Below are 22,327 nucleotides of genomic sequence, written 5' to 3'. Positions count from 1 at the left end.
AAAATTTGCGTACCACTCGATTACACATAACAAAACGCCAAGCACAAGTAGGAAGCAGGCAAGCATCGCACTGCAGCCTGAATTATTCAGGAACCCTTTGTTTGCTGCATCGTCACGTGCTGCCACTCCAGTTTCCACATCATTATATCATTTTCAGTTCTGGATCACATGATTGGTGTTTTCCCTAGAATTTCCCTCTCAGTCTCCTTAAATGGTGCTTTGCCCCAAAAAAAACATTCTTTGCTGCCAAAGTGGCTCGCCGCAAGGATTACACTGGGCCCTCTCTAAGCTACAGGTGACGCTTTGTCCCAATCCTAGTATTTACTTTCCCAGAGGTAGTTGGGGCACGAAATTTGAAATTTGGCCAGGACACTGTCAATAACTTGCATACTCCTTGCGAATAGCATTGTGGGATCTTTGATGTACATCAACTAATGTTAGCAGAAGGATGACCAGTTTAGCCTCCATCCAAGGGACAGTGCACTTTTTGCCTGCTGTGCCCATGATTTGACCCTGGGTATCCCCAGCACAGGCCCAACCTTTTTTATGTGTCTGCTGAAGAAGTTGCCGGAGGCATTATGTGTTTGGGTTGTCTGTCCATCCGTCCATCTGTGATTGGGTTTTGTTACCATAATAACTTAAGAATGGCTGACGGGATCCAAGTCAAACTTGGTACAAGTTTGTTTATTTATGTAAGGTTAAACTGAGTGGATTATGGGGTCAAGAGGTCAAAGCTCAGAGGTCCCGTTGGGAAAAATTCTGTTCACCAAGCTAACTTGTGAACCAGTGATGGGATTTTAATTTATATTTACATTTATTCATTTACATTTATATTTCATGCTTATTAGTCCCCTACCGGTGTACACCGAGGGGACTATGGGGACTATGGGTTTGCACTCCGTCCCTCCATCTGTCCGTCTGTCAGTCCGTCACGCAAAGAACAGCTTTCCGGACTTTTTTTCTAAACTCTTAATGCTAATGTTTTCGAACTTGGTACATGGTTTCCTCATGATAAGTTACAGATCAAGTTCGAACTTCACGACGTTTCGATCATTTTTGACAAAGTTATGGCACTTTGAACTTTGGTAATTTCCCCAACAGTTTTCCGGACTATAATTTGGAGTGCAGTAAGTCAAAGCTGTTAATATTCCTTGTTTTAACTCCAATTTACATTCTGTTTCCACTTTTAGTGAGAAGTAGGGGTCTGTGCATCCATTCATGAACTTTATTTGGTGCAAATTGGATAATTTTTAGCCGAGTTACCTCAGACCATGAGTTGGTAATTATATAATTCACACATAGTTGAATACGTGCAGGCCGCTCCACGGAGCGACCTTGCGGGCTTATTTTAACTCCGATTTACATTATTTTCCCCCTTTTAGTGAGAAGTAGGGGTCTGTGCAACCATTCATGAACTTTATTTGGTGCAAATTCGATAATTTTTTGCCGAGTTACCTCAGACCGTGAGTTGGTAATTATATAATTCACACAGTGCAATACGTGCAGGCTGCTCCACGGAGCGACCTTGCGGGCTTATCAACGAGGTCACATACATACATACATACATACATACATACATACATACACACATACATACATACATACATACATACATATATATATATATATACAGACTTGGCATTTAATATGGAATTTTTTTTTTGTGGGGGTGAACTTACTTTTCAAGATGACTTAGAACCAAAAGTTCATTGGAATTATGTTGAAATTATTCGAGATTTTGTTAATGTGACCTTTAAAAGAAACAAAAACCACTTTTGACATTTCGAAGCAAATAAATTGTTCCTTGAAAGTGATGCAAACTGATATCGAACTCAATTCATGGACAGTACTGTGTTAAACTTCTGTACGTTTTCCAGAAGTATCTCTTTATTTTGCACATTAGCCAAAAAATTTTTTTTAACAAAAACAAAAGTTAAATTACGACTGGGATTACGGACAGTAAAATTACAGTTCAGTACTTCGTGTAACCCCCCACGAGCATTCAGGAGAGCACGTACACGTTGAGGCATGCTGTTCACGAGATTTGCCAAGGTTTGGACAGGAATCGCATGCCATGCAGTTACAATAGTCTGCTGCAATTCACGCACAGTGGTGGGCTGCCGGTCCAAGTTGTCGATTTGACGCGTTAATTCTGCCCACAAGTTCTCTATCGGATTCATATCCGGGGACATGGCAGGCCACTCCATATGCTCTTCACCACTCCATATGCTCTACACCACGGTCAGCAACAAAGTGTTGGATCATGCGAGCACGATGAGGCCGTGCATTGTCATCTTGGAAGACAAAGTTTCCTCGAAAGGCTGCACGAGCAAATGGAAGCAATGTTTCTTCCAGAATGGCGGTGTGCTTGAACTGGTTCAGGTTTCCATTCAGAACACCCAGGTCAGTTTTGCCCCCTGCATGAAAAGCGGCCCAATTGGTCACCCCACCACCTCCAGCTTGGACTCTTGGCACTATACAATCTTCGTTGTAGGCTTCATGCACTTGTCTGCGCACTCGGACGCGGCCATATTGACGATAGACCAGAAATCTAGACTTGTCACTGAAGATCACGTGATTCCAGTGTCCTGGCTGCCATTGACGGTGCTCTCTGGCCCACTGCAATCGGCGCTGGCGGTGTTGTCTGGTCAGACGTGGCTTTCTCAGGGGACGCCTGGCACGATAGCCTGCTTGAACCAGTCGTTGGTTGACTAGCCTTCTGGATACAGGCACATTTGTCAGTTGCTGCCACTCAGCCCTAAGCCGATTAGCTGACTTGGTACGGCCATTGCGGACTAACCGGTGCAGCTGGCGATCATCCCTCCTTGTGGTTCTGCGGGGACGTCCTGACCTCGGTATTGGAGTAGGGACACCCCTCTGAGCATTTCGTTTTAGGATCTTTGACACCTGACCTTGAGTGATGCCATACTGCCGAGCAATCGCACGCTGTTTCATGCCGGAATTTCGTAAAGCCACCACTAAATGACAAACAGCATTGTCGAGTTGACGGACCATCTCCAGAGGAAGCGGCAATAACTTTTGGAGACGTGCAGCAGTTGTTTTCCACTAATACAGAACGCAATAATGACAGAATATCTATGTCATTTGGCACATCATATTTGGTACATATCTCTATGTCATTTGGCCCATAATATTTGATACATATCTATGTCATTTGGCCCATAATATTTGGTACATATCTATATCTCAGTCCTTAAGCCAACTGAAGAAAGTGCTAATAATATATTATTTTATTTGAAAACAAAATTAGAACATGTATGAAGCTTCTTTTTCACAAAATTATCACTTGTGACTGCTTGTCCCAGAGGCAGTTACATTTGTGCTTCTTGTATAAAAGTGAATACGTTTCTCTTTGAAGCTTTTATATCGGACCATGAGGAGCAAAGTCATCAGGATTCCCAACCATTAGATGGTCACAGCTCATGTCTGCAGTCAATTACTTGTAAATTATGATTATCAAGTTTTGTTTTATCTTGTACATGTCAATTTCTTTAACATTGAGCTGCATGTGGAGCACATGTGCACTTGATGAGATGAATTGTTTAGTAAACTTTGAATATTGATAAATAATGATTTGGTACATTTTGATTGACCTTTATCTTTTTGAGATCTCTTATTTTCTCTCTTATCTCTTATTTTGCGCATTTAAACTCCGTCACCTGTGTTGAAGGATATAGGTCGAGCAGTATTTGTTATCTTTCCGTAGATCCCGGAGGCATTGAACTGCACACGCCAATCCCTGCAGTTACAAGGTGATAACATGGATTCCCTACACCTGCTCGCACTGCTCCTTTCAGCCCAGAAACACCATCAAGATGCCCTCAACATTCTGGACATGGCACTTGGGGAGTATCCAGAGAGCTTCAGGTGACACTTGTCCCATTTCACAAAGTTACCTTGCTCCAGTCACTTGATGGCTGTTAAGGCCCGTTTACTATGCTCGTTAGCATCCAGGTGTTTAAGAACGTCCTGCAAGATGGAGTTCCCACATGTGTTAAGCATCAAACAAAGCCACAACCCGAGTATACTGATTGACTAATCAGGTTGTGGATGTGGTTTAGGAAGCCATCTACTTAATACATATGCACCATTGGTTGGTGGTGGATGGGGGTCCTTGTCCAATAGATGCTTGTATGTCGTGTTGTCTTTTGTCCAAAGTTTTGGTGCATCTGACATACATCTTGGAACAACCTCCTTGCTGTATACAGCAACCGAGCACACATTCACTTCGAATATTGGCATACCTATTACATATCCACATCCATCCTTCATGGAGTTCCTCCGATGCGTGTACCAGTATGTTTTTACAATAGAGACATTGAATACTGACAGTACATGTGGCAATCTTCCGTTAATGAAATTGGGAAAGGGAAAGATGTGTTTGAGCTTGAAAGATGTTATTGTTGGGTCGAACACAGAAGTCGAACAGAGCAAAACTTAGCTTTGTCAACATGACATGCTTTACGTCATTAAAAAAAAAAGATCCAATAATTTGGGACTATTCAAAAGAAGAAAAGATTAGCAAGGAATGTTTGTACAAGTTCAGTAGGAGAAGCATGGAATAAAGTGAACTTTCCTCGAGACAAAATGCAGGAAGAGAACCAGGCCTGGAGACGATAAAAGTATGACGGCTGTGGTGGCGTGGCGGGGGAACTCATGTAAATTATTGAACTCGGCATCCATGGTAAATACATCAAGTGATTGGGAATGCAAGGATAGGGAAATTCATTTGAATATGGAATGATGCAGTCAGTATGGATATGCATGGGATGAAAATTTTGCTGGAAAAGACCACATAGATGTATAGATGGGTGAACCCCCACCAAGAGTAGAATAATGAACACTCGGAATACACGGCAATGCCCACAGATTACTTGGGGAGGAGGGAAGATGTGGAGGAGGTGGAAGAGGAGGGGTGACTAATGAAGTGTTAATACATGTCTGGGTGGTGCTTCTTCGCAGGTTGAGGTAGTTGCTAATTAATGCATATTTCCCAGGTAGTTGACTTAATAATGTGGTGCATACACTATTTTGTGAATTGCATTTGTGGTGCATACACCAGGATTCGAACCCTGGTGTTGGGCTAGCGGCTAGGGTGCCGGCTTAGGATCCTCGAATCCTGGGTTAGAATCCCGGTCGATCGCTGAATTAACGCCAGGGGGGTTGACTCAGCCTGTCATCCTTCCGAGGTCGGCTAATTGAGTACCAGTTCACTGGTAATTCCCTGTTTGTCGTTAAAGGCGGCAAAAAGGGTTGGCGTCAGGAAGGGCATCCGGCCGTAAAACATTGCTTCAAAAAGGGGACCAAAAAACAACAACAACCACGGTCCCCGAAAAAGGCCAACCCCGCTTGCGGGGAAAAATGGCCTCTAAAGGTGGTTTTTTTATGCACTATTTTGTGAAGATTATATTATTGCATGTTTACCCAATGATGCAAGGATAAAGATTGTGTTCCGTGTGTGTGTTTTAGCCTGCTTTTCACAAAGGTGAAGCTTGAGGCTTTGTGCAAAGGTCCCGATGAGGCCCTACTTTCATGCAAACACATGCTGCAGATTTGGAAAGCTTGCTACAGCCTCAGCAACCCCAGGTCAGCACGCGTGATCTATCGTGCCCGCTCGTTTACACCTTCCTTAGTCTAGACCTCAACCATGCACATAATTGGGTGTCTGTCACCTGCTTATGGCTCCCGTTTGCCACACAGTGATTCTGGACGAGGAAGCAGCCTGCTCGATCGAGCAACAGCTGAAAAGCGACATCTGCAGTATATGAACCTTCCAGACTTCAGTGACCCAGAAACAGGTAAGCCTCCTCAACATCTTGGTGGAGTAATGGCCCACCTGCTGCATTACACATGTGTAAATAATGAGGGAGATTAGTATAACGTGGCACAGTTTTTATTCCACAAATGAATACCATGGACTTCTTCTTCACCTTAGTGTATGGAATTCTCTTGGTTATTGCAGAATATCATGTTGGAAGCTGTACCTGTTATGCCCTGTTTATTAGCAGGTGCAACACTTTCAGATGATTAAATCTTTGGGATGATTAAATTATACAGACTGCTTGATGATAACTGTAGGAAAACAGTTACAACTAGAATGGCTCTCGGTAGCGCACATACCTCCATCAGGTTGAACTAGAAGGGCTCTCGGTAGAGCGCATACCTCCATCAGGTTGAACTACAAGGGTTCTCCGTAGAGCGCATACCTCCATCAGGTTGAACTACAAGGGCTCTCGGTGGAGTGCATACCTCCATCAGGTTGAACTACAAGGGCTCTCGGTGGAGTGCATACCTCCACTAGGTTGAACTACAAGGGCACTCCGTAGCGCACATACCTCCCTCAGGTTGAACTAGAAGGGCTCTCGGTAGAGCGCATACCACCATCAGGTTGAACTACAAGGGCTTTCCGTAGAGCGCGTACCTCCATCAGGTTGAACTACAAGGGCTCTCGGTGGAGTGCATACCTCCACTAGGTTGAACTACAAGGGCACTCCGTAGAGTGCATACCTCCATCAGGTTGAACTACAAGGGCTCTCGGTAGAGCGCATACCTCCATCAGGTTGAACTACAAGGTGTCTCGGTAGAGCGCATACCTCCATCAGGTTGAACTACAAGGGCTCTCCGTGGAGGGCATACCTCCATCAGGTTGAACTACAAGGGCTCTCCGTAGAGTGCATACCTCCATCAGGTTGAACTAGAAGGTCTCTCCGTGGAGCGCATCCCTCCACGAGGTTGAACTACAAGGGCACTCAGTAGGGCGCATACCTCCACCAGGTTGAATTACAAGGGCACTCGGTAGAGCGCATGCCTCGGTAGAGCACATACCTCTACCAGGTTGAATTAGAAGGGCACTCGGTAGAGCGCATACCTCGGTAGAGCACATACCTCCACTAGGTTAAACTACAAGGGCACTCGGTAGAGCACATACCTCCACTTGGTTGAACTACAAGGGCACTCAGTAGCACACATACCTCCACCAGGTTGAACTACAAGGGCACTCAGTAGAGTGCATGCCTCTACTAGATTGAACTACAAGGGCACTCAGTAGAGCACATACCTCCACCAGGTTGAACTACAAGGGCACTCAGTAGAGCGCATGCCTCTACTAGATGGAACTACAAGGGCACTCAGTAGAGCGCATACCTCCACCAGGTTGAACTACAAGGGCACTCAGTAGAGCGCATACCTCCACCAGGTTGAACTACAAGGGCACTCAGTAGTGCGCATACCTCCACCAGGTTGAACTACAAGGGCACTCAGTAGAGCGCATGCTCTACTAGATTGAACTACAAGGGCACTCAGTAGAGCACATACCTCCACCAGGTTGAACTACAAGGGCACTCAGTAGAGCGCATGCCTCTACTAGATTGAACTACAAGGGTACTCAGTAGAGCACATACCTCCACCAGGTTGAACTACAAGGGCACTCGGTAGAGCGTATACCTTGGTAGAGCGCATACCTCGGTAGAGCACATACCTCCACTTGGTTGAATTACAAGGGCACTCGGTAGAGCACATACCTCCACCAGGTTGAACTATAAGGGCACTCGGTAGAGCGCATACCTCAGTAGAGTACATACCTCCACTTGGTTGAACTTCAATGGCACTCGGTAGAGCACATACCTCCACTTGGTTGAACTTCAATGGCACTCGGTAGAGCACATACCTCCACTTGGTTGAACTTCAATGGCACTCGGTCGGGCACATACCGCCACCAGGCTGAATAGTTAGTGTTTTGTATCCCACTTCTCGACCCACCTTTGGTGGGAAATGTGCTGTGGTTGGGAAAATTCTTCAAAATGCATTTTTAATATTTGTCCTTTTTGAAAGAAATTGTATTGACCGCAACATATCATACTCCATATCATAATTTTGAGAAGGTACCATTATATTATGAAGATGAAGAAAGATTAATTGTAATACCAGCTACCACCAAAGGTGGCACTATTTCTGTCACATCTTGTACAAATTAGAATTTTGTATTGGGACAAGGAAAAAGCACTGGACCTGCTTCTGAACTGCCATAAAGTGTTGTGTAAACGTCTAATGTTAAATGTCATCACTGTCTTTGTGTGTTTCATCTGATTTTTATTTATTTTAAATCTGCTTTTATCTTTTAATATCCTGACACATTAATTTATGGATGTTTAGGTAGGAGATGTATGGAATTCCTTGTTTACAATTTGATAACCCTGAACCTAATCCTGACCCTGCTCCATTTTCTACCAACCCACCTTCCCCAGGGTCGATTCACGCACCATCAATAGCAGCCTCACGAGTGGAGCAGGCTCTTTCTGAAGTTGACTCATCGCTGCAGAGTTGCATTCGCAGACAGGGCCCGATGCACCCCTGGATGATCCTCACTCAGATTTGGCTTCACGCAGGTGATCGAGAACGGTCTTGTCATGACTATGGTTGGTCGCAATGACCAATCTACTGGTTTTGTCCCTATAATGTGCTGCCCTTGATCCAGGATCCATTCCCGTTGTATTTTGAATAATGTTTTATCAGGGCAGATATAAGCAAGTCACGTGAGCATCGAGACGAAGGCAAATAATGATAACATTCGCCCTTACACATAAACCAGGTTGGACTTGTATCACAATATCTCAATATCATGTAATGTCGTAAAACCTTTCTTTTATTTGTTTAAAATTCTGTCTCTTCCTGTACACCACAGAAGAGACATCCTGAGTGTCTTGTGGGGTCATCGGCCAATTTCCCAACATGCATCGAGTCAAACATTTAAATAATACCTTTCATTTTCGGTAACCATTTGTTTTTTTTGGTGTTGTTTATTCATTTTCGGTAACCATTTGTTTTTTTGTTGTTGTTTTTTTCATTTTTGTTAGCCATTTTGCATTTTCGGCACAGTGACCCCAACATGTCATCGTGTTCCTGACAATTCTGATTGATTGACAAACAGGAGTATGGAATGCTTGATGGGAATACCCACCTGGTCTCCAGTGCCGGATTTACAATGGCTCCTCGGCCGGCGCCAGTCCCACACTCAGAAGGAACCATAATGACCAAGATAGATTTTTATGGCGTAGCCCATAGGACAAAGCCGTCTAGAACAGCGTTTGTCCATCTGTATGTATGTATGTACGTATACCCCTTCAAACATATACCAATCAAAGCTGAGGATCTAGTCACATGACAGGGTGATGTGATTACGTCTGATGTCATTACGGCGGTACGGCGGCTGACTCTCCACACTCTGCCATTTTTATTTATATGCCGTTCATGCCGAACATATCGTCGAACCTGTCATATATCACAATTTCCATGCTCTACCTTTACTTTTTTCATTCAGTGTGAAACACAAACAAACCGATTGTTAAAATGACCATCAAGTATCGAAAGCATAGACGTTACAGAGCTTCCAACAAAACGGTACGTACCCAACCCTTGTGGGGTGTAATCTACAGACTTGGCATTTAATATGGAATATTTTTTTGTGGGGGTGAACTTACTTTTCAAGATGTCTTAGAACCAAAAGTTCATTGGAATTATGTTGAAATTATTCTAGATTTTGTTAATGTGACCTTTAAAAGAAACAAAAACCACTTCACATTTCGAAACAAATAAATTGATCCTTGAAAGTGATGTAAACTGATATCGAACTCAATTCATGGACAGTACTGTGTTAAACTTCTGTACGTTTTCCAGAAGTATCTCTTTATTTTGCACATTACTCAAATTTTTTTTTAACAAAAACAAAAGTTAAATTACGACTGGGATTACGGACAGTAAAATTACAGTTCAGTACTTCGTGTAACCCCCACGAGCATTCAGGAGAGCACGTACACGTTGAGGCATGCTGTTCACGAGATTTGCCAAGGTTTGGACAGGAATCGCTTGCCATGCAGTGACAATAGCCTGCTGCAATTAACGCACAGAGGTCGGCTGCTGGTCCAAGTGGTCGATTTGACACGTTAATTCTGCCCACAAGTTCTCTATCGGATTCATATCCGGGGACATGGCAGGCCACTCCATATGCTCTACACCACGGTCAGCAAGAAAGTGTTGGATCATGCGAGCACGATGAGGCCGTGCATTGTCATCTTGGAAGACAAAGTTTCCTCGAAAGGCTGCACGAGCAAATGGAAGCAATGTTTCTTCCAGAATGGCCCTGTACTTGAACTGGTTCAGGTTTCCATTCAGAACAACCAGGTCAGTTTTGCCCCCTGCATGAAAAGCAACCCAAACGGTCACCCTACCACCTCCAGCTTGGACTCTTGGCACTATAAAATCTTTGTTGTAGGCTTCATGCACTTGTCTGCACACTCGGACGCGGCCATCTTGACGATAGACCAGAAATATAGACTCGTCACTGAAGATCACGTGCTTCCAGTGTCCTGGCTGCCATTGACGGTGCTCTCTGGCCCACTGCAATCGGCGCTGGTGGTGTTATCTGGTCAGGCGTGGCTTTCTCAGGGGACGCCTGGCACGATAGCCTGCTTGAACCAGTCGTTGGTTGACTAGCCTTCTGGATACAGGCACATTTGTCAGTTGCTGCCACTCAGCCCTAAGCCGATTAGCTGACTTGGTACGGCCATTGCGGACTAACCGGTGCAGCTGGCGATCATCCCTCCTTGTGGTTCTGAGGGGACGTCCTGGCCTCGGTATTGGAGTAGGGACACCCCTCTGAGCATTTCGTTTCAGGATCTTTGACACTTGACCTTGAGTGATGCCATACTGCCGAGCAATAGCACGCTGTTTCATGCCGTAATTTCGTAAAGCCACCACTCCATGACAAACAGCATTGTCGAGTTGACGGACCATCTCCAGAGGAAGCGGCAATAACTTTTGGAGATGTGCAGCAGTTGTTTTCCACTAATACAGAACGCAACAACCCTTGTATACCCGACTGTGAAGCCAATCATCAAATGCACCTGTCCGTACATTTTGCCACGCCACCTGTGATATAATCCTGTTGTTGACTTCTTGCTGCGACAGACAATGTGACATGGTTCTTTTAACAAATAAATCACCAAAGTGTAAAAGAAACTCACCAGATTGATATACTGAGTTAAGAAAGTAAACCCAAGTCAAAAAAAATAAAAATTCCATATTAAATGCTAAGTCTGTAGATTACAGTAGACCTTCCCTCAGTTCTGTTAGTAAAACTTACCTCATGGATGTCGGGATTCCTCCAAATTTCTTTGTTTAATGTTATAATCAGCATTAGCGACTGTTTAAAAAGCTAATGATGTGTGTTTGTGGTTTATAATATTTTACAAGCCCAGCTTTTACAAGCCCAGCTTTTACAAGCCCAGCTGTTAGACTTTCGGTCTTGTTTAAAAGTGTCCACATTGCGATACGTTTAAATAAAGAATGTGTATAGAATGTAATGCTACTTTTTAAAAAACATACGATTTAAATTGAAAAAACATACTGCCATTTCCTGGCGTGTGACATCACCACATTGTTAGTGTCGTACATTCCAGCTCCAGTATAGTAAGCTTGCGTTTTATGCGTGTTGTGTCTGCGTGTTTTTTGCAGTAGTGCGTACCTGTCATTTATACCATTTTTTGTAATTACGTGACTCGAGTGCGTGAGTAACGCTGCGATTAAACTTTCGCACTGAACAACATGAAAACGTGTTCGCGATAACACCGGGACTCCGGCTAGATTGCCTTACCTATAGATTGCCTTACCTATAGATTGCCTTACCTATAGATTGCCTTACCTATAGATTGCCTTACCTATAGATTACCTTATCTATAGATTGCCTTACCTATAGATTGCCTTACCTATAGATTGCCTTACCTATAGATTACCTTACCTATAGATTACCTTACCTATAGATTGCCTTACCTATAGATTGCCTTCCCTATAGATTGCCTTACCTATAGATTGCCTTCCCTATAGATTGCCTCACCTATAGATTGCCTTTCCTATAGATTGCCTTTCCTATAGATTGCCTTCCCTATAGATTGCCTTCCCTATAGATTGCCTTCCCTATAGATTGCCTTTCCTATAGATTGCCTTTCCTATAGATTGCCTTTCCTATAGATTGCCTTTCCTATAGATTGCCTTTCCTATAGATTGCCTTCCCTATAGATTGCCTTTCCTATAGATTGCCTTTCCTATAGATTGCCTTTCCTATAGATTGCCTTTCCTATAGATTGCCTTTCCTATAGATTGCCTTCCCTATAGATTGCCTTTCCTATAGATTGCCTTCCCTATAGATTACCTTCCCTATAGATTGCCTTTCCTATAGATTGCCTTCCCTATAGATTACCTTCCCTATAGATTGCCTTCCCTATAGATTACCTTCCCTATAGATTGCCTTTCCTATAGATTGCCTTCCCTATAGATTGCTTCCCTCTCCCTCAGTTTCCGGAAACCCTCCATGTTAGTGTTGTGCGTGCAGTGATGCGTTTCCCATTTTGCGCGTGCATTGGGCCGCTGTAATAAGCGTAACCCTTGGAATCATGACTGGAAAGCGTCCGTGGAGTAGCAAAGTTGGTAGTGCGAGCAAAACACAGAGGAAGGCCGTGACTATGGAAGTAAAAATGGATGTTTCAGAACGGTATGAAAGAGGTGATCGTACAGGTGATATGAGAACCAGGTAGTGATTGCTACATTCAAGGTGTATTATCTCCGAAGAACATTTGCAAACCTGGCTGTGCTACTGATTCAATGCCCCCGTGTAGGTATGAGCGCGAATTTGGAATTGGAGGGGTAAACCCCAACCCTCATTCCTTCGCAAGGATGGGGAGACGACATGCAATTTTTGCCTCTACGTGTGGAATAGCGCAAGTGTTTCAAGCACTGACCCAGTGACCCATGCCAGACGGAGCGGCTGTTGTGGGCATATTTAGCTCCCAGGGGGAGTGTATATTACGACTTTTATTAGGAATGGGAAGTGTCACAATGTGTTGTAATGTTTTATACATATTAACAGTTTATAAATGAAACTGCACACTTTTACCTTTGCTCTCCAGCTGAAGTCTACATTGGTATTGGCAAGCCAACTGAGGCACTTGCATGTATCCAGGAAGCTGCAGGTCTATTCCCCATGTCTCACCACGTGCTCTATCTACGTGGCCAAGTGTCTGAGCTACGTGGAAACCTGGACGATGCTAAGCGCTGGTACGATGAGGCACTGGCCATCAACCCCATGCACGTCCGCACCATGCAGAGTTTGGTACGTTTCATAGAATACATTTTGTCTCCAACCTCGTATTTTCTCCAATCTGTTTTACCTATTTGCAACATATTTTGAAAACGGCCATTACAGCGTCAACTGACATTATTAGTGCAGGAGACGGGGTTTTGCAGTGTGTGTGTGTGTGTGTGTGTGTGTGTGTGTGTGTGTGTGTGTGTGTGTGTGTGTGTGTGTGTGTGTGTGTGTGTGTGTGTGTGTGTGTGTGTGTGTGTGTGTGTGTGTGTGTGTGTGCGTGCGCGCGCGCGCGTGTGTCCACCGTAACTTTTTTAACCATTTGAGTTTTGCCATCAACAAATTTTATTATGATAATATGGCCAAAGCCTTATTGTGATAATATGGCCTTATTATGATAATATGGCCTTATTATGATAATATGGCCTTATTATGATAATATGGCCAAAGCCTTATTGTGAAAATATGGCCTTATTATGATAATATGGCCAAAGCCTTATTATGATAATATGGTCAAAGCCTTATTGTGATAATATGGCCGAAGCCTTCTTATGATAATATGTAGAAGACAAATTAATAATTTTGTCAAAAGTTCAAAAGGTCAAAGGTCCGTGTCACCTAAAATCATCAATTTTCATCCAATGGACCTGAAATTTAAATTTACCATTTGAGTTTTGTCATCAAATTTTCAACAAAGTTTTCTAATATGGAGAAGGCAAATTAACAATTTGGTCAAAAGGTTAAAGGTCAGCGTGGATGTTGGAGATATGAGTGGGGTTTCACAGGCTAATCTGGTGCCTGCCAGATTTCACAGGCACCAACACACACAACTAAACAGCTGTACATACACACTCCCTTTGTAAATTTGGTCAAAAGGGTCGTAAAATTGGTCGTAAAATTTGGTCAAAAGGGTCGTAAATTTGGTCAAAATGTTAAATGTCAGTGTGTATGTTGGAGATATGAGCGGGGTTTCACAGGCTAATCTGGTGCTTAGACACACACAACTAAACAGCTGTACATACACACTCCCTTTGTAAATTTGGTCAAAAGGGTCGTAAATTTGGTCAAAATGTTAAATGTCAGTGTGTATGTTGGAGATATGAGCGGGGTTTCACAGGCTAATCTGGTGCTTAGACACACACAACTAAACAGCTGTACATACACACTCCCTTTGTAAATTTGGTCAAAAGGGTCGTAAAATTGGTCAAAATGTTAAATGTCAGTGTGTATGTTGGAGATATGAGCGGGGTTTCACAGGCTAATCTGGTGCTTAGACACACACAACTAAACAGCTGTACATACACACTCCCTTTGTAAATTTGGTCAAAAGGGTCGTAAAATTTGGTCAAAAGGGTCGTAAATTTGGTCAAAAGGGTCGTAAAATTGGTCAAAATGTTAAATGTCAGTGTGTATGTTGGAGATATGAGCGGGGTTTCACAGGCTAATCTGGTGTTTTGACACACACAACTAAACAGCTGTTTATCTCTATTTGTAAATTACTAACTGGATGTGCAATTATCTGTGCACGTACAAAGATGTTTTTGTCAGCGTTTAAGGGTTAGGCGTGTGTTAGCAAGACGCTCGCTAAACTCCTTTCGTAAATTCGGTCCGCAATTTCTTTCTCCATTTTCTCATAAAGCTTTGTTGAAAATTTGATGACAAAAGGTCAAATGGGAAAAACATTATGGCCTAGACAGACAGACGTTCATCATTATGTACCATTTGTTATTATTATTATTATTGTCATCATCATTTTGTGTCAGTAATATCACAGAGTCTCGAATCGCCCTGGTGACCGTTTATAGTCGAGTCGGAAATTGAACCCAGACAGACTCGCAAGCTCAAAAGCAAAAGCGCGCTACCTGGAAGCAATCCTGACAGTCCCATGGAGTACAACTGGGAATTGGCTACTCGACTTTTAATGGAGATTGTGAAGCAAAAGTCGTTGCACCCCTTTGAATTACCTGTGGTAAATGCGAGTACCCCCAAAAAACGTCCCAAAGACCGCCAGGACGTGTTGATTATATCCTGTACCTCTGAAGAGAAATTTCCTAAAGAATTCCACTAAAATTACCTTTAAAAAAAAAAAACTGCAAAGGTCCATGAAATGTTTGAATAGGTCCCAATGTGGAATTCAAAGTAGCTGGAAGTGATTGATTGTTGCACTTTTTCATTTTTTCCGAGTCCACGGTTGTAAGCTACATGCACCTGTCCAATATGTTGGTGCTCGAAGTTGCTCAGGATGCGCACATTCCATGATGGTGTTCATCCTGCACAGGGTTTGGTGCTCCAGAGGCTTGGCCGAGGAGGTCTCGCCGAGAAGGTGCTGCGGGATGCCGTGCGCGTTAATTCGACGGCACATGAAGCCTGGAACAATTTGGGAGAGGTTCTTCAAGTCCAGGGTCAGACGTGCGCAGCCAGCGAGTGTCTACTCGGCGCCCTCGAGTTGGAGGCCAGCAGCCCCATCGTCCCATTTAACGTCATCCCAAGGACGCTGTAACGTTGCCCGACTCCACCCAGTGCGTAACTTCCCAAATCTTTATTTCCTTTCCATGTGACTCGACCCATTCCCTCTAACCCAGCACTCCATATTCCTCGTCCTCGCTTGCTCTTCCTTCACTCCTCTTTTCAACTTGCACTTCCACACCATTTCTCATCTCCCCTCATCTCTTCGTTTGTCAACTTTGAAATAAGATTTGGTTTATTTATTTTATTTCCAACCTTTCCTCATAATTATTCCCCCTCATTTGTTGTAGCTTTACGATCAGATGCAGCAAAGTTTGTTTTGCTTTTGTTTCAGTGTTTTATTTTGAAGGTGACGACAACAGTTGAATTGCAAAAAAAAACCTTTTAATATGTAAATGAGATATATGACTGGCATAAATGCTCCAATTTTGGCCCTAAGTTTGAGATTTTTTGGGGGTGAAATGTATGTCCGAGGCTTATTGAACTTCTGTTTGAGGGGAAGCAAAGAGATTCACATTTAGGAGTTTTGCACTTGGTGTTGTATTAAATGTACAAACTCTATGGACTCGAATCTTGTAAACTTTTTTATGTCGTGTGCCAAATCCGTGTACCCGCTCTATGTATGATTTGTGGTCATGAAAGGATGTTTAAACTCCACAGCTTCAAACAAAAATAATTAATACAGTATAACTTTGGATTGTAAAATTGCTTTGTGAGGTTTCGTCAGGGCATATCGTCGTACAGGCCTTGTCTTGTTTTCCAAAGTCTGACAAAATGCACTTTTTATCAAATGACATTGTCAGTAAGCAATGTGGAAATGCACATTTTATCTTGTTTGCACTCCAGTTATTACAGTGATTTGAGTGCTGTAATGTCTACAGGTTATGGTATTGTTGCGGATCTCCCGAAGCCCGTCGACGTACAGAGGGGGGGTTAAGCCCCTTTTCCCCCTCGGGTCTTCGTGTCCCATGAGGCTGAATCGCCACTTCCGCAGCGAGCGTGAAAAAGGGTATCGGGTCGACGCTGCACGTACCTTTGACCCACGCTGCCACGAAAACGGGGAAAGGACCTCGCACAAGTCACGCTAATCGAATACGCCCGAGCGGTGTGCGTATCACGTGACTCGTGCCGTTACCTTTTATTGAACCCGATTCGAGCGGTTCTATTCGTACGATGCTAAGCCAATTGTGAAATGACGGGAACGGTCAAATAAGAGGAAGAACACGGTTTATTATTAATGTACAATGATCCGAAGAGACACAGAGCAGGCACTTAAGCAATCGTAACTTATCCCCAGACAAAGGGCCCACTCACTCACGCGGGGAAAAAGAAGGAAGGAAGTTCGCGCGCCAGGCACGCCTTGCCGTCGGTCGCTCCGGGACAGCTCGCCCGGCGTGGCCCTCTGGTGGCCACGGCACGTATGCAGGAAGCCCAGGTAGGAGGATCGCCGGCAGAGGTGGCTCCGGATTGGATCGTCTCCACAAGCGCGTATTATACAGCCGCAGAGCACAGGGCACAGGGCACGGGGAATGTTTGTGTACAACGAGACTATTACAAGCAGTTACAAGCACTCCGACTCGTTCAGGAGCTGGGCGATTCTGACGCGTTCTTATCTGCTGCGGTTCTCTCTCCGACTTGTCTCTGCTTGTTCAGGGCAAACTCTGACTGACTCTCTGGCTCTCGCTGGCTCCGACTCTCACAAGGGCTCCGACTCAACTGAACTCCACTCTCGTCTGACGCGGGAGGGCCCGGAGCAGGGTTTTATGGCTCCGCCCCGGCCTTACCCGAATGTTCCAAGCCCCACCTCTTGTCGCCGTGGTGAGCCACTCACCTCAAGCTCTGATTGGCGGCTCGTTGCTTACCGGCCACTCCCCCTGCAGCTCCTCCCTTCGGCCTTGCCAGACTTGTTCAGGCCGAGCACATGGCATGCTAGCCTATTTGAGGCCTACTCACTGGCCTGCTCAATGCAAAACTAACACAGGAAAGGAGACTATGCTTACATTTACTCAGAGATAACTGTACTACAGCAAGGCTACATGTTGTGGTGCGTCTACCTACGAGGAGGGTTATCCTTTATTCCCACAACCGCAACACAACACCCCTCTCTCACCAGACTAGTCCCGAGTGGACCCCAACAATGGAACGACCGGTAGAGTCTGGCATGCAAATTTAACATTACTTTAAAATGTGACACATAGGTGTAATCCCTCTAGCATTTACTCTGACCCATGTGTGCGACATTTTTAACACTAGATATGTCCCTCCTATTGCGTTGAGCAGCTACTCTAACAGTTTCTCACCCACAACTACCCGAGTATTTCCGGAATTTCAAACTACACACATAGCCGGTGGGCACATTCTTATATTTACAAGCAGAGAACTTAAACTTATTTACAATTCTATGACCCGGGACCTGTACTTTGGAAGAGAAGATTGGAGGGGAGAGAAACAACAAAACACTCAATGTGGCACTTGCTGCTTGCATCTTGCATCTTGCTTCTTGCTCTTCTGTGTGCGGCTAACAAAACCGGCTGGCCCTGACCGGCATACAGGCCATTTGAAGCATCACGGCCATCTAAACTTGCACATCTTCTTCATCCCGAGCACACAATAATAAAAAATGCTTTTATTTTTCACTGCAAAGCAGGGCCACTCCCATGTGGTCCAACTGCGTGGCATCAGTGCCACTCAAACAAGTGGTCCGAAGTTTCAAGATGATTTTGCAGCAGGATGCTGCACAGCAGAGGTGCGAGCCACAAGGCTTGTGGTCCATAAGTGTGACAAGGTGCAGCAAGAGGTGTTTGGCAGCAAAGTGCTGCACAGGCCAGCTGCACAAGTGTAGCAAAGGTGCAGCAAAAGGACTGGCAGCAAGGTGCTGCACAGTGGAACAAGGGTGCAGAATGGATGCTGCACAGTTCGGCCTCCAAAATGGTCCTGGGTCGGGGAGGGAAGACAAGGCACAACAAGCAAGCGGAAAGGACGCAGTGGCACATAGAAAAACAAGGTGACCAGGCACCACCATGCCCGGTGCGGTGCGAGGGACGCGGAAGAGCGAGCAGAGCAAACTCATCCCTCGCCATCCATACCCCCCACCGTTGGTTACACTACCCTAGCCCCCCTTGTATTTTGAATCCGTCTCTACGTCTTGTCTCCCATATCCCCCTCTAACTCCAAATCCGTCCCCAAATCCCTCCCAGGAAGGAAGGGATGGAACACACACAATGTCTCATCATGTCATGATGCGTCTCACTACTCAAATCACCCCACAGAGCCTCAGTGTGGAGCTCGTCCTCCTCAGTGAATGGATGTGGATGGTGCGAAGGGATTTCTCACATCCTAACTACACTACTGACATTTACTTTTAACCTACCCGGGGTCATGCCCTGCCAATCGGCCTCTTTAAACTATGTGGTTCTAAGAACCCGAATTCCCATTGCCCACACTGTGGTGCCCTCCAAATTTGGGTCTCACCCCCACAAATTTTCTCTCTGTGCCCTCACACAATTTCGGGGCTGGGTTGTGTGGCCCTACCAGCAGGTCTAACTACCTGCGCACCTCCGCCACTGAAGCCGCCTCCCGAGCTTGCCTGCTCCTGCGACTACCTAACCTGGGGAAGGCCCTTCCTGACACTTACCCCCTCTGTGCCCACCTTGGCATCGGGCAACCTGGGTCGTCTCCTGGGATCCTCGGGCCCCACTCGACAACTACCCTAACCGGCTCCCAGAGCGTACCTGCGGCCTCACCTGGCCGACAAACTACCAGTGGCGGAGTGCCCCAATAACCACACGCACTAAGTAAGCCACAGACTCATGCACCCTCCAAAGCACTTCTTGCTACTACCCGCACCACAGGTGTCAATATCCATACAATTTACCTATGCCCTCTACCTGGCTTTACACTACCCCCCCCCCCCCAGGCTTTCGTGAATGGGTTCCACTTCCCCCCATTCAATCCTTCGCACCATGCATTCCACACCTTTTATTCCACACCAACCATTCTCACACCAATTATTCTCACACCATTTTTCTCACACACCTCAACACAATTCCATTTACACTCTCCAACACAACTCCTCAAACACACAGCATCATCTAACTGACTACTTTCCCCTAAAACTCGTGTTTCACCGTCGTCCCTTTACACTATGCACACCCTTTTCTTTATCATCCACCTAAACTCTCTACGTCCCCCCTATAGTTCAGGTGTCACGACTTAAATCTCATGTCCCAACTGTCTTCTAAATCCCTAACATTATCCTAGCCCTCCCTCGGCTAGCTTCGGTGCCCCATGGAGGCAACCATTGCTGGCCCCTCCACGGGCCTAACATTGCCATCCCCCTAAACTAATGCTCATGGGCCCCCCCCCATGGGAGGAATGGTGACACCACCATTCCCCCACGCGGGGTACACTACTCTCCACAGTCCTCTACGCTACGAGCCCCCATTCATGGAGGTTCGTTGTCACAGCTCGGCCTCGAAGGGCCGAGCGATCCATGCGGGTGGTTGGTCGCCTGTATGGGGTGTCCGTCCGGCATTTTCGATCCAAGGGGGGAGGGATTGATGGGCCCAAGTGCCGGGCTCCATCCCTGCGCGGGGTCTCGCGGTCCCACGCATGATGGCCCAACCAGCCACGATCAGCGCACCTCACCCGACAAGGTGCGTGGCTCCGAAACCTCCGACCTCCCCTTGAACCCGGCCGATCGGTCTTGCCGCCACACGGCACCAGCCATACAGTGCGAGGGCCGGAGGCACGAATCGTGCACGCCGGTCCTCGTGAGACCGACGCGGCACCGATCCCCTCCGGTCCCTGCAGCACACAACTCACCGGGGGCTCGCGTATGCTACCAGTCCCACTACGCGCCACCCCGGTAGGTGTCGATCCTTGAGCCGTGTCCTCACACCTCGCGACCCACTCCACACTCGCACACCCAGGCGCACACGCGCCTCTCACACATCCCGTTATCACACACTCCGGTGCACACTCTCCAGGTGCACACGTGCCCCTCACACACTCAGGTGTGCACTCTCACTCACACTCCGATGCACACTCTACCCACACACACTCCGGTGTGCATTCTTCCTCGCACTCCAGTATCGCACACTCTTCCCGCACACACTCCGGTGTGCATTCTTCCTCGCACTCCGGTGCACACTTTTCTCTCACACACTCGGCCCTCGCACACGCCAGTGCACACTCTTCCTTTACACACTCGGCCATCGCACACTCCGGTGCACACTCGGCCATCGCACACTCGGGTACGCACTCTCTCTCATACTCCGTGCCACCCTCACTCGGACATCGCACAATGGCCCCATCGCGAACGCGCGGGTCTCACCTCTCTCCCAAGCGCGCCGAATACCCGTTTGCGCCAAACACATTCGCGCCATTTTCTCTACTCACCGCGGGGCCCTCCTTCTCCACCAGCACCTGCAAACTCTTTATTTCGTTAGCAAGCCCGGCATCACGGTGCAAACACAGACTTTGCGCGTGTTCCATTTCTTCTCTCCGTGACTTATTTTCTGCTTCTCCCATCTCTTCAGCCCCAATTATTTCTTTTTCCACGACGATCGTCGGCGCCCCTAAAATTTATTTTCCAACTCGGCCTTCGCCGGCGCCCCCAAAATTTGATTTTCCAATGCGACGATCGTCGGCCCCCTTACACCTCGCGTCGCGACTCCCATAGCCGCGGCCAGCTTGACTGTCCTTCGCTCAAGCTCGCTCCCCACGCGTTCTCCGCACCGGGTCACCTCGTCGCGTACCACCGCGACCCTCCCGCTCAACCTGCACCCAATGTCCTCCCCCATTTTTTAATGTCCTTTCTCGACTCTGCCCTCAATTTCTCCATTTCCCGGGTGGATTTGTCCCCCAATTCCTTCATTTCCCTGGTGGATTTGTACCCCATTTCTTTCATGTTATCATTCATTCCCCGCATTTCGTCCTTTTGGGCATCCATTTTTGCAGTCATTTTATCCATTTCTTCTCCCATATACGCCCTGAATTGCACCATAAAAAAGGCTATATCTATTGGCGCTGCGGGCTTGGCCCTCGCCGCCACGTGCGAGGCGCCGCCATTTTCTTCCCCTGCTGCCGGCCATACTTCAACTTCCTCCTCCACTACCAACTCCTCCTGTTGGTCCTGGGTCATTAGTTCCTCTTCATCTATTATTCCCACCGGCATTTGACCGCCTTGGCCAGCCATCGTACAAATATAATTTGGTTCTTAAACTAAATTTTGTGCGCTCGTAATTTCGAGTACGTGAAGCGCACTCTAGGTCCAATTATCCCACTCCTGACACCAATTTGTTGCGGATCTCCCGAAGCCTGTTGACGTACAGAGGGGAGGTTAAGCCCCTTTTCCCCCTCGGGTCTTCGTGTCCACGAGGCCGAATCGCCACTTCCGCAGCGAGCGTGAAAAAGGGTATCGGGTCGACGCCGCATGTACCTTTGACCCACGCTGTCACGAAAACGGGGACCGGACCTCGCACAAGCCACGCTAATCGAATACGCCCGAGCGGTGTGCGTATCACGTGACGCGTGCCGTTACCTTTTATTGAACCCGATTCGAGCGGTTCTAAGCCAATTGTGAAATGACGGGAACAGTCAAATAAGAGGAAGAACACGGTTTATTATTAATGTACAATGATCTGAAGAGACACAGAGCAGGCACTTACGCAATCTTAACTTATCCCCAGACAAAGGGCCCACTCA

At 46.2% G+C, this 22,327-nt stretch overlaps 1 protein-coding gene across 2 annotated transcripts in view; it reads left to right on the top strand.

Annotated features, from left to right (window-relative positions):
* Positions 1 to 16,180, top strand: part of LOC137429045 (tetratricopeptide repeat protein 7B) — a 164,739-nt gene extending 148,559 nt beyond the window's left edge. For both annotated transcript variants that reach the window (XM_068119061.2, XM_068119059.2), the window contains exons 15-20: positions 3,728 to 3,888; positions 5,491 to 5,607; positions 5,722 to 5,819; positions 8,265 to 8,405; positions 12,978 to 13,180; positions 15,432 to 16,180. In XM_068119061.2, the coding sequence (XP_067975162.2) occupies positions 3,728 to 3,888; positions 5,491 to 5,607; positions 5,722 to 5,819; positions 8,265 to 8,405; positions 12,978 to 13,180; positions 15,432 to 15,653 (942 nt within the window). In that variant the 3' untranslated portion in view covers positions 15,654 to 16,180. The remainder of the gene's footprint in view (positions 1 to 3,727; positions 3,889 to 5,490; positions 5,608 to 5,721; positions 5,820 to 8,264; positions 8,406 to 12,977; positions 13,181 to 15,431) is intronic.
* Positions 16,181 to 22,327: the final 6,147 nt, after the last annotated feature.

The sequence above is a fragment of the Myxine glutinosa genome, chromosome 6 (genome assembly GCF_964187855.1).
Source record: "Myxine glutinosa chromosome 6, kmMyxGlut1.1, whole genome shotgun sequence".
Lineage (NCBI taxonomy): Eukaryota > Metazoa > Chordata > Myxini > Myxiniformes > Myxinidae > Myxine > Myxine glutinosa.
This window is presented reverse-complemented; position numbering and strand designations above follow the sequence as displayed.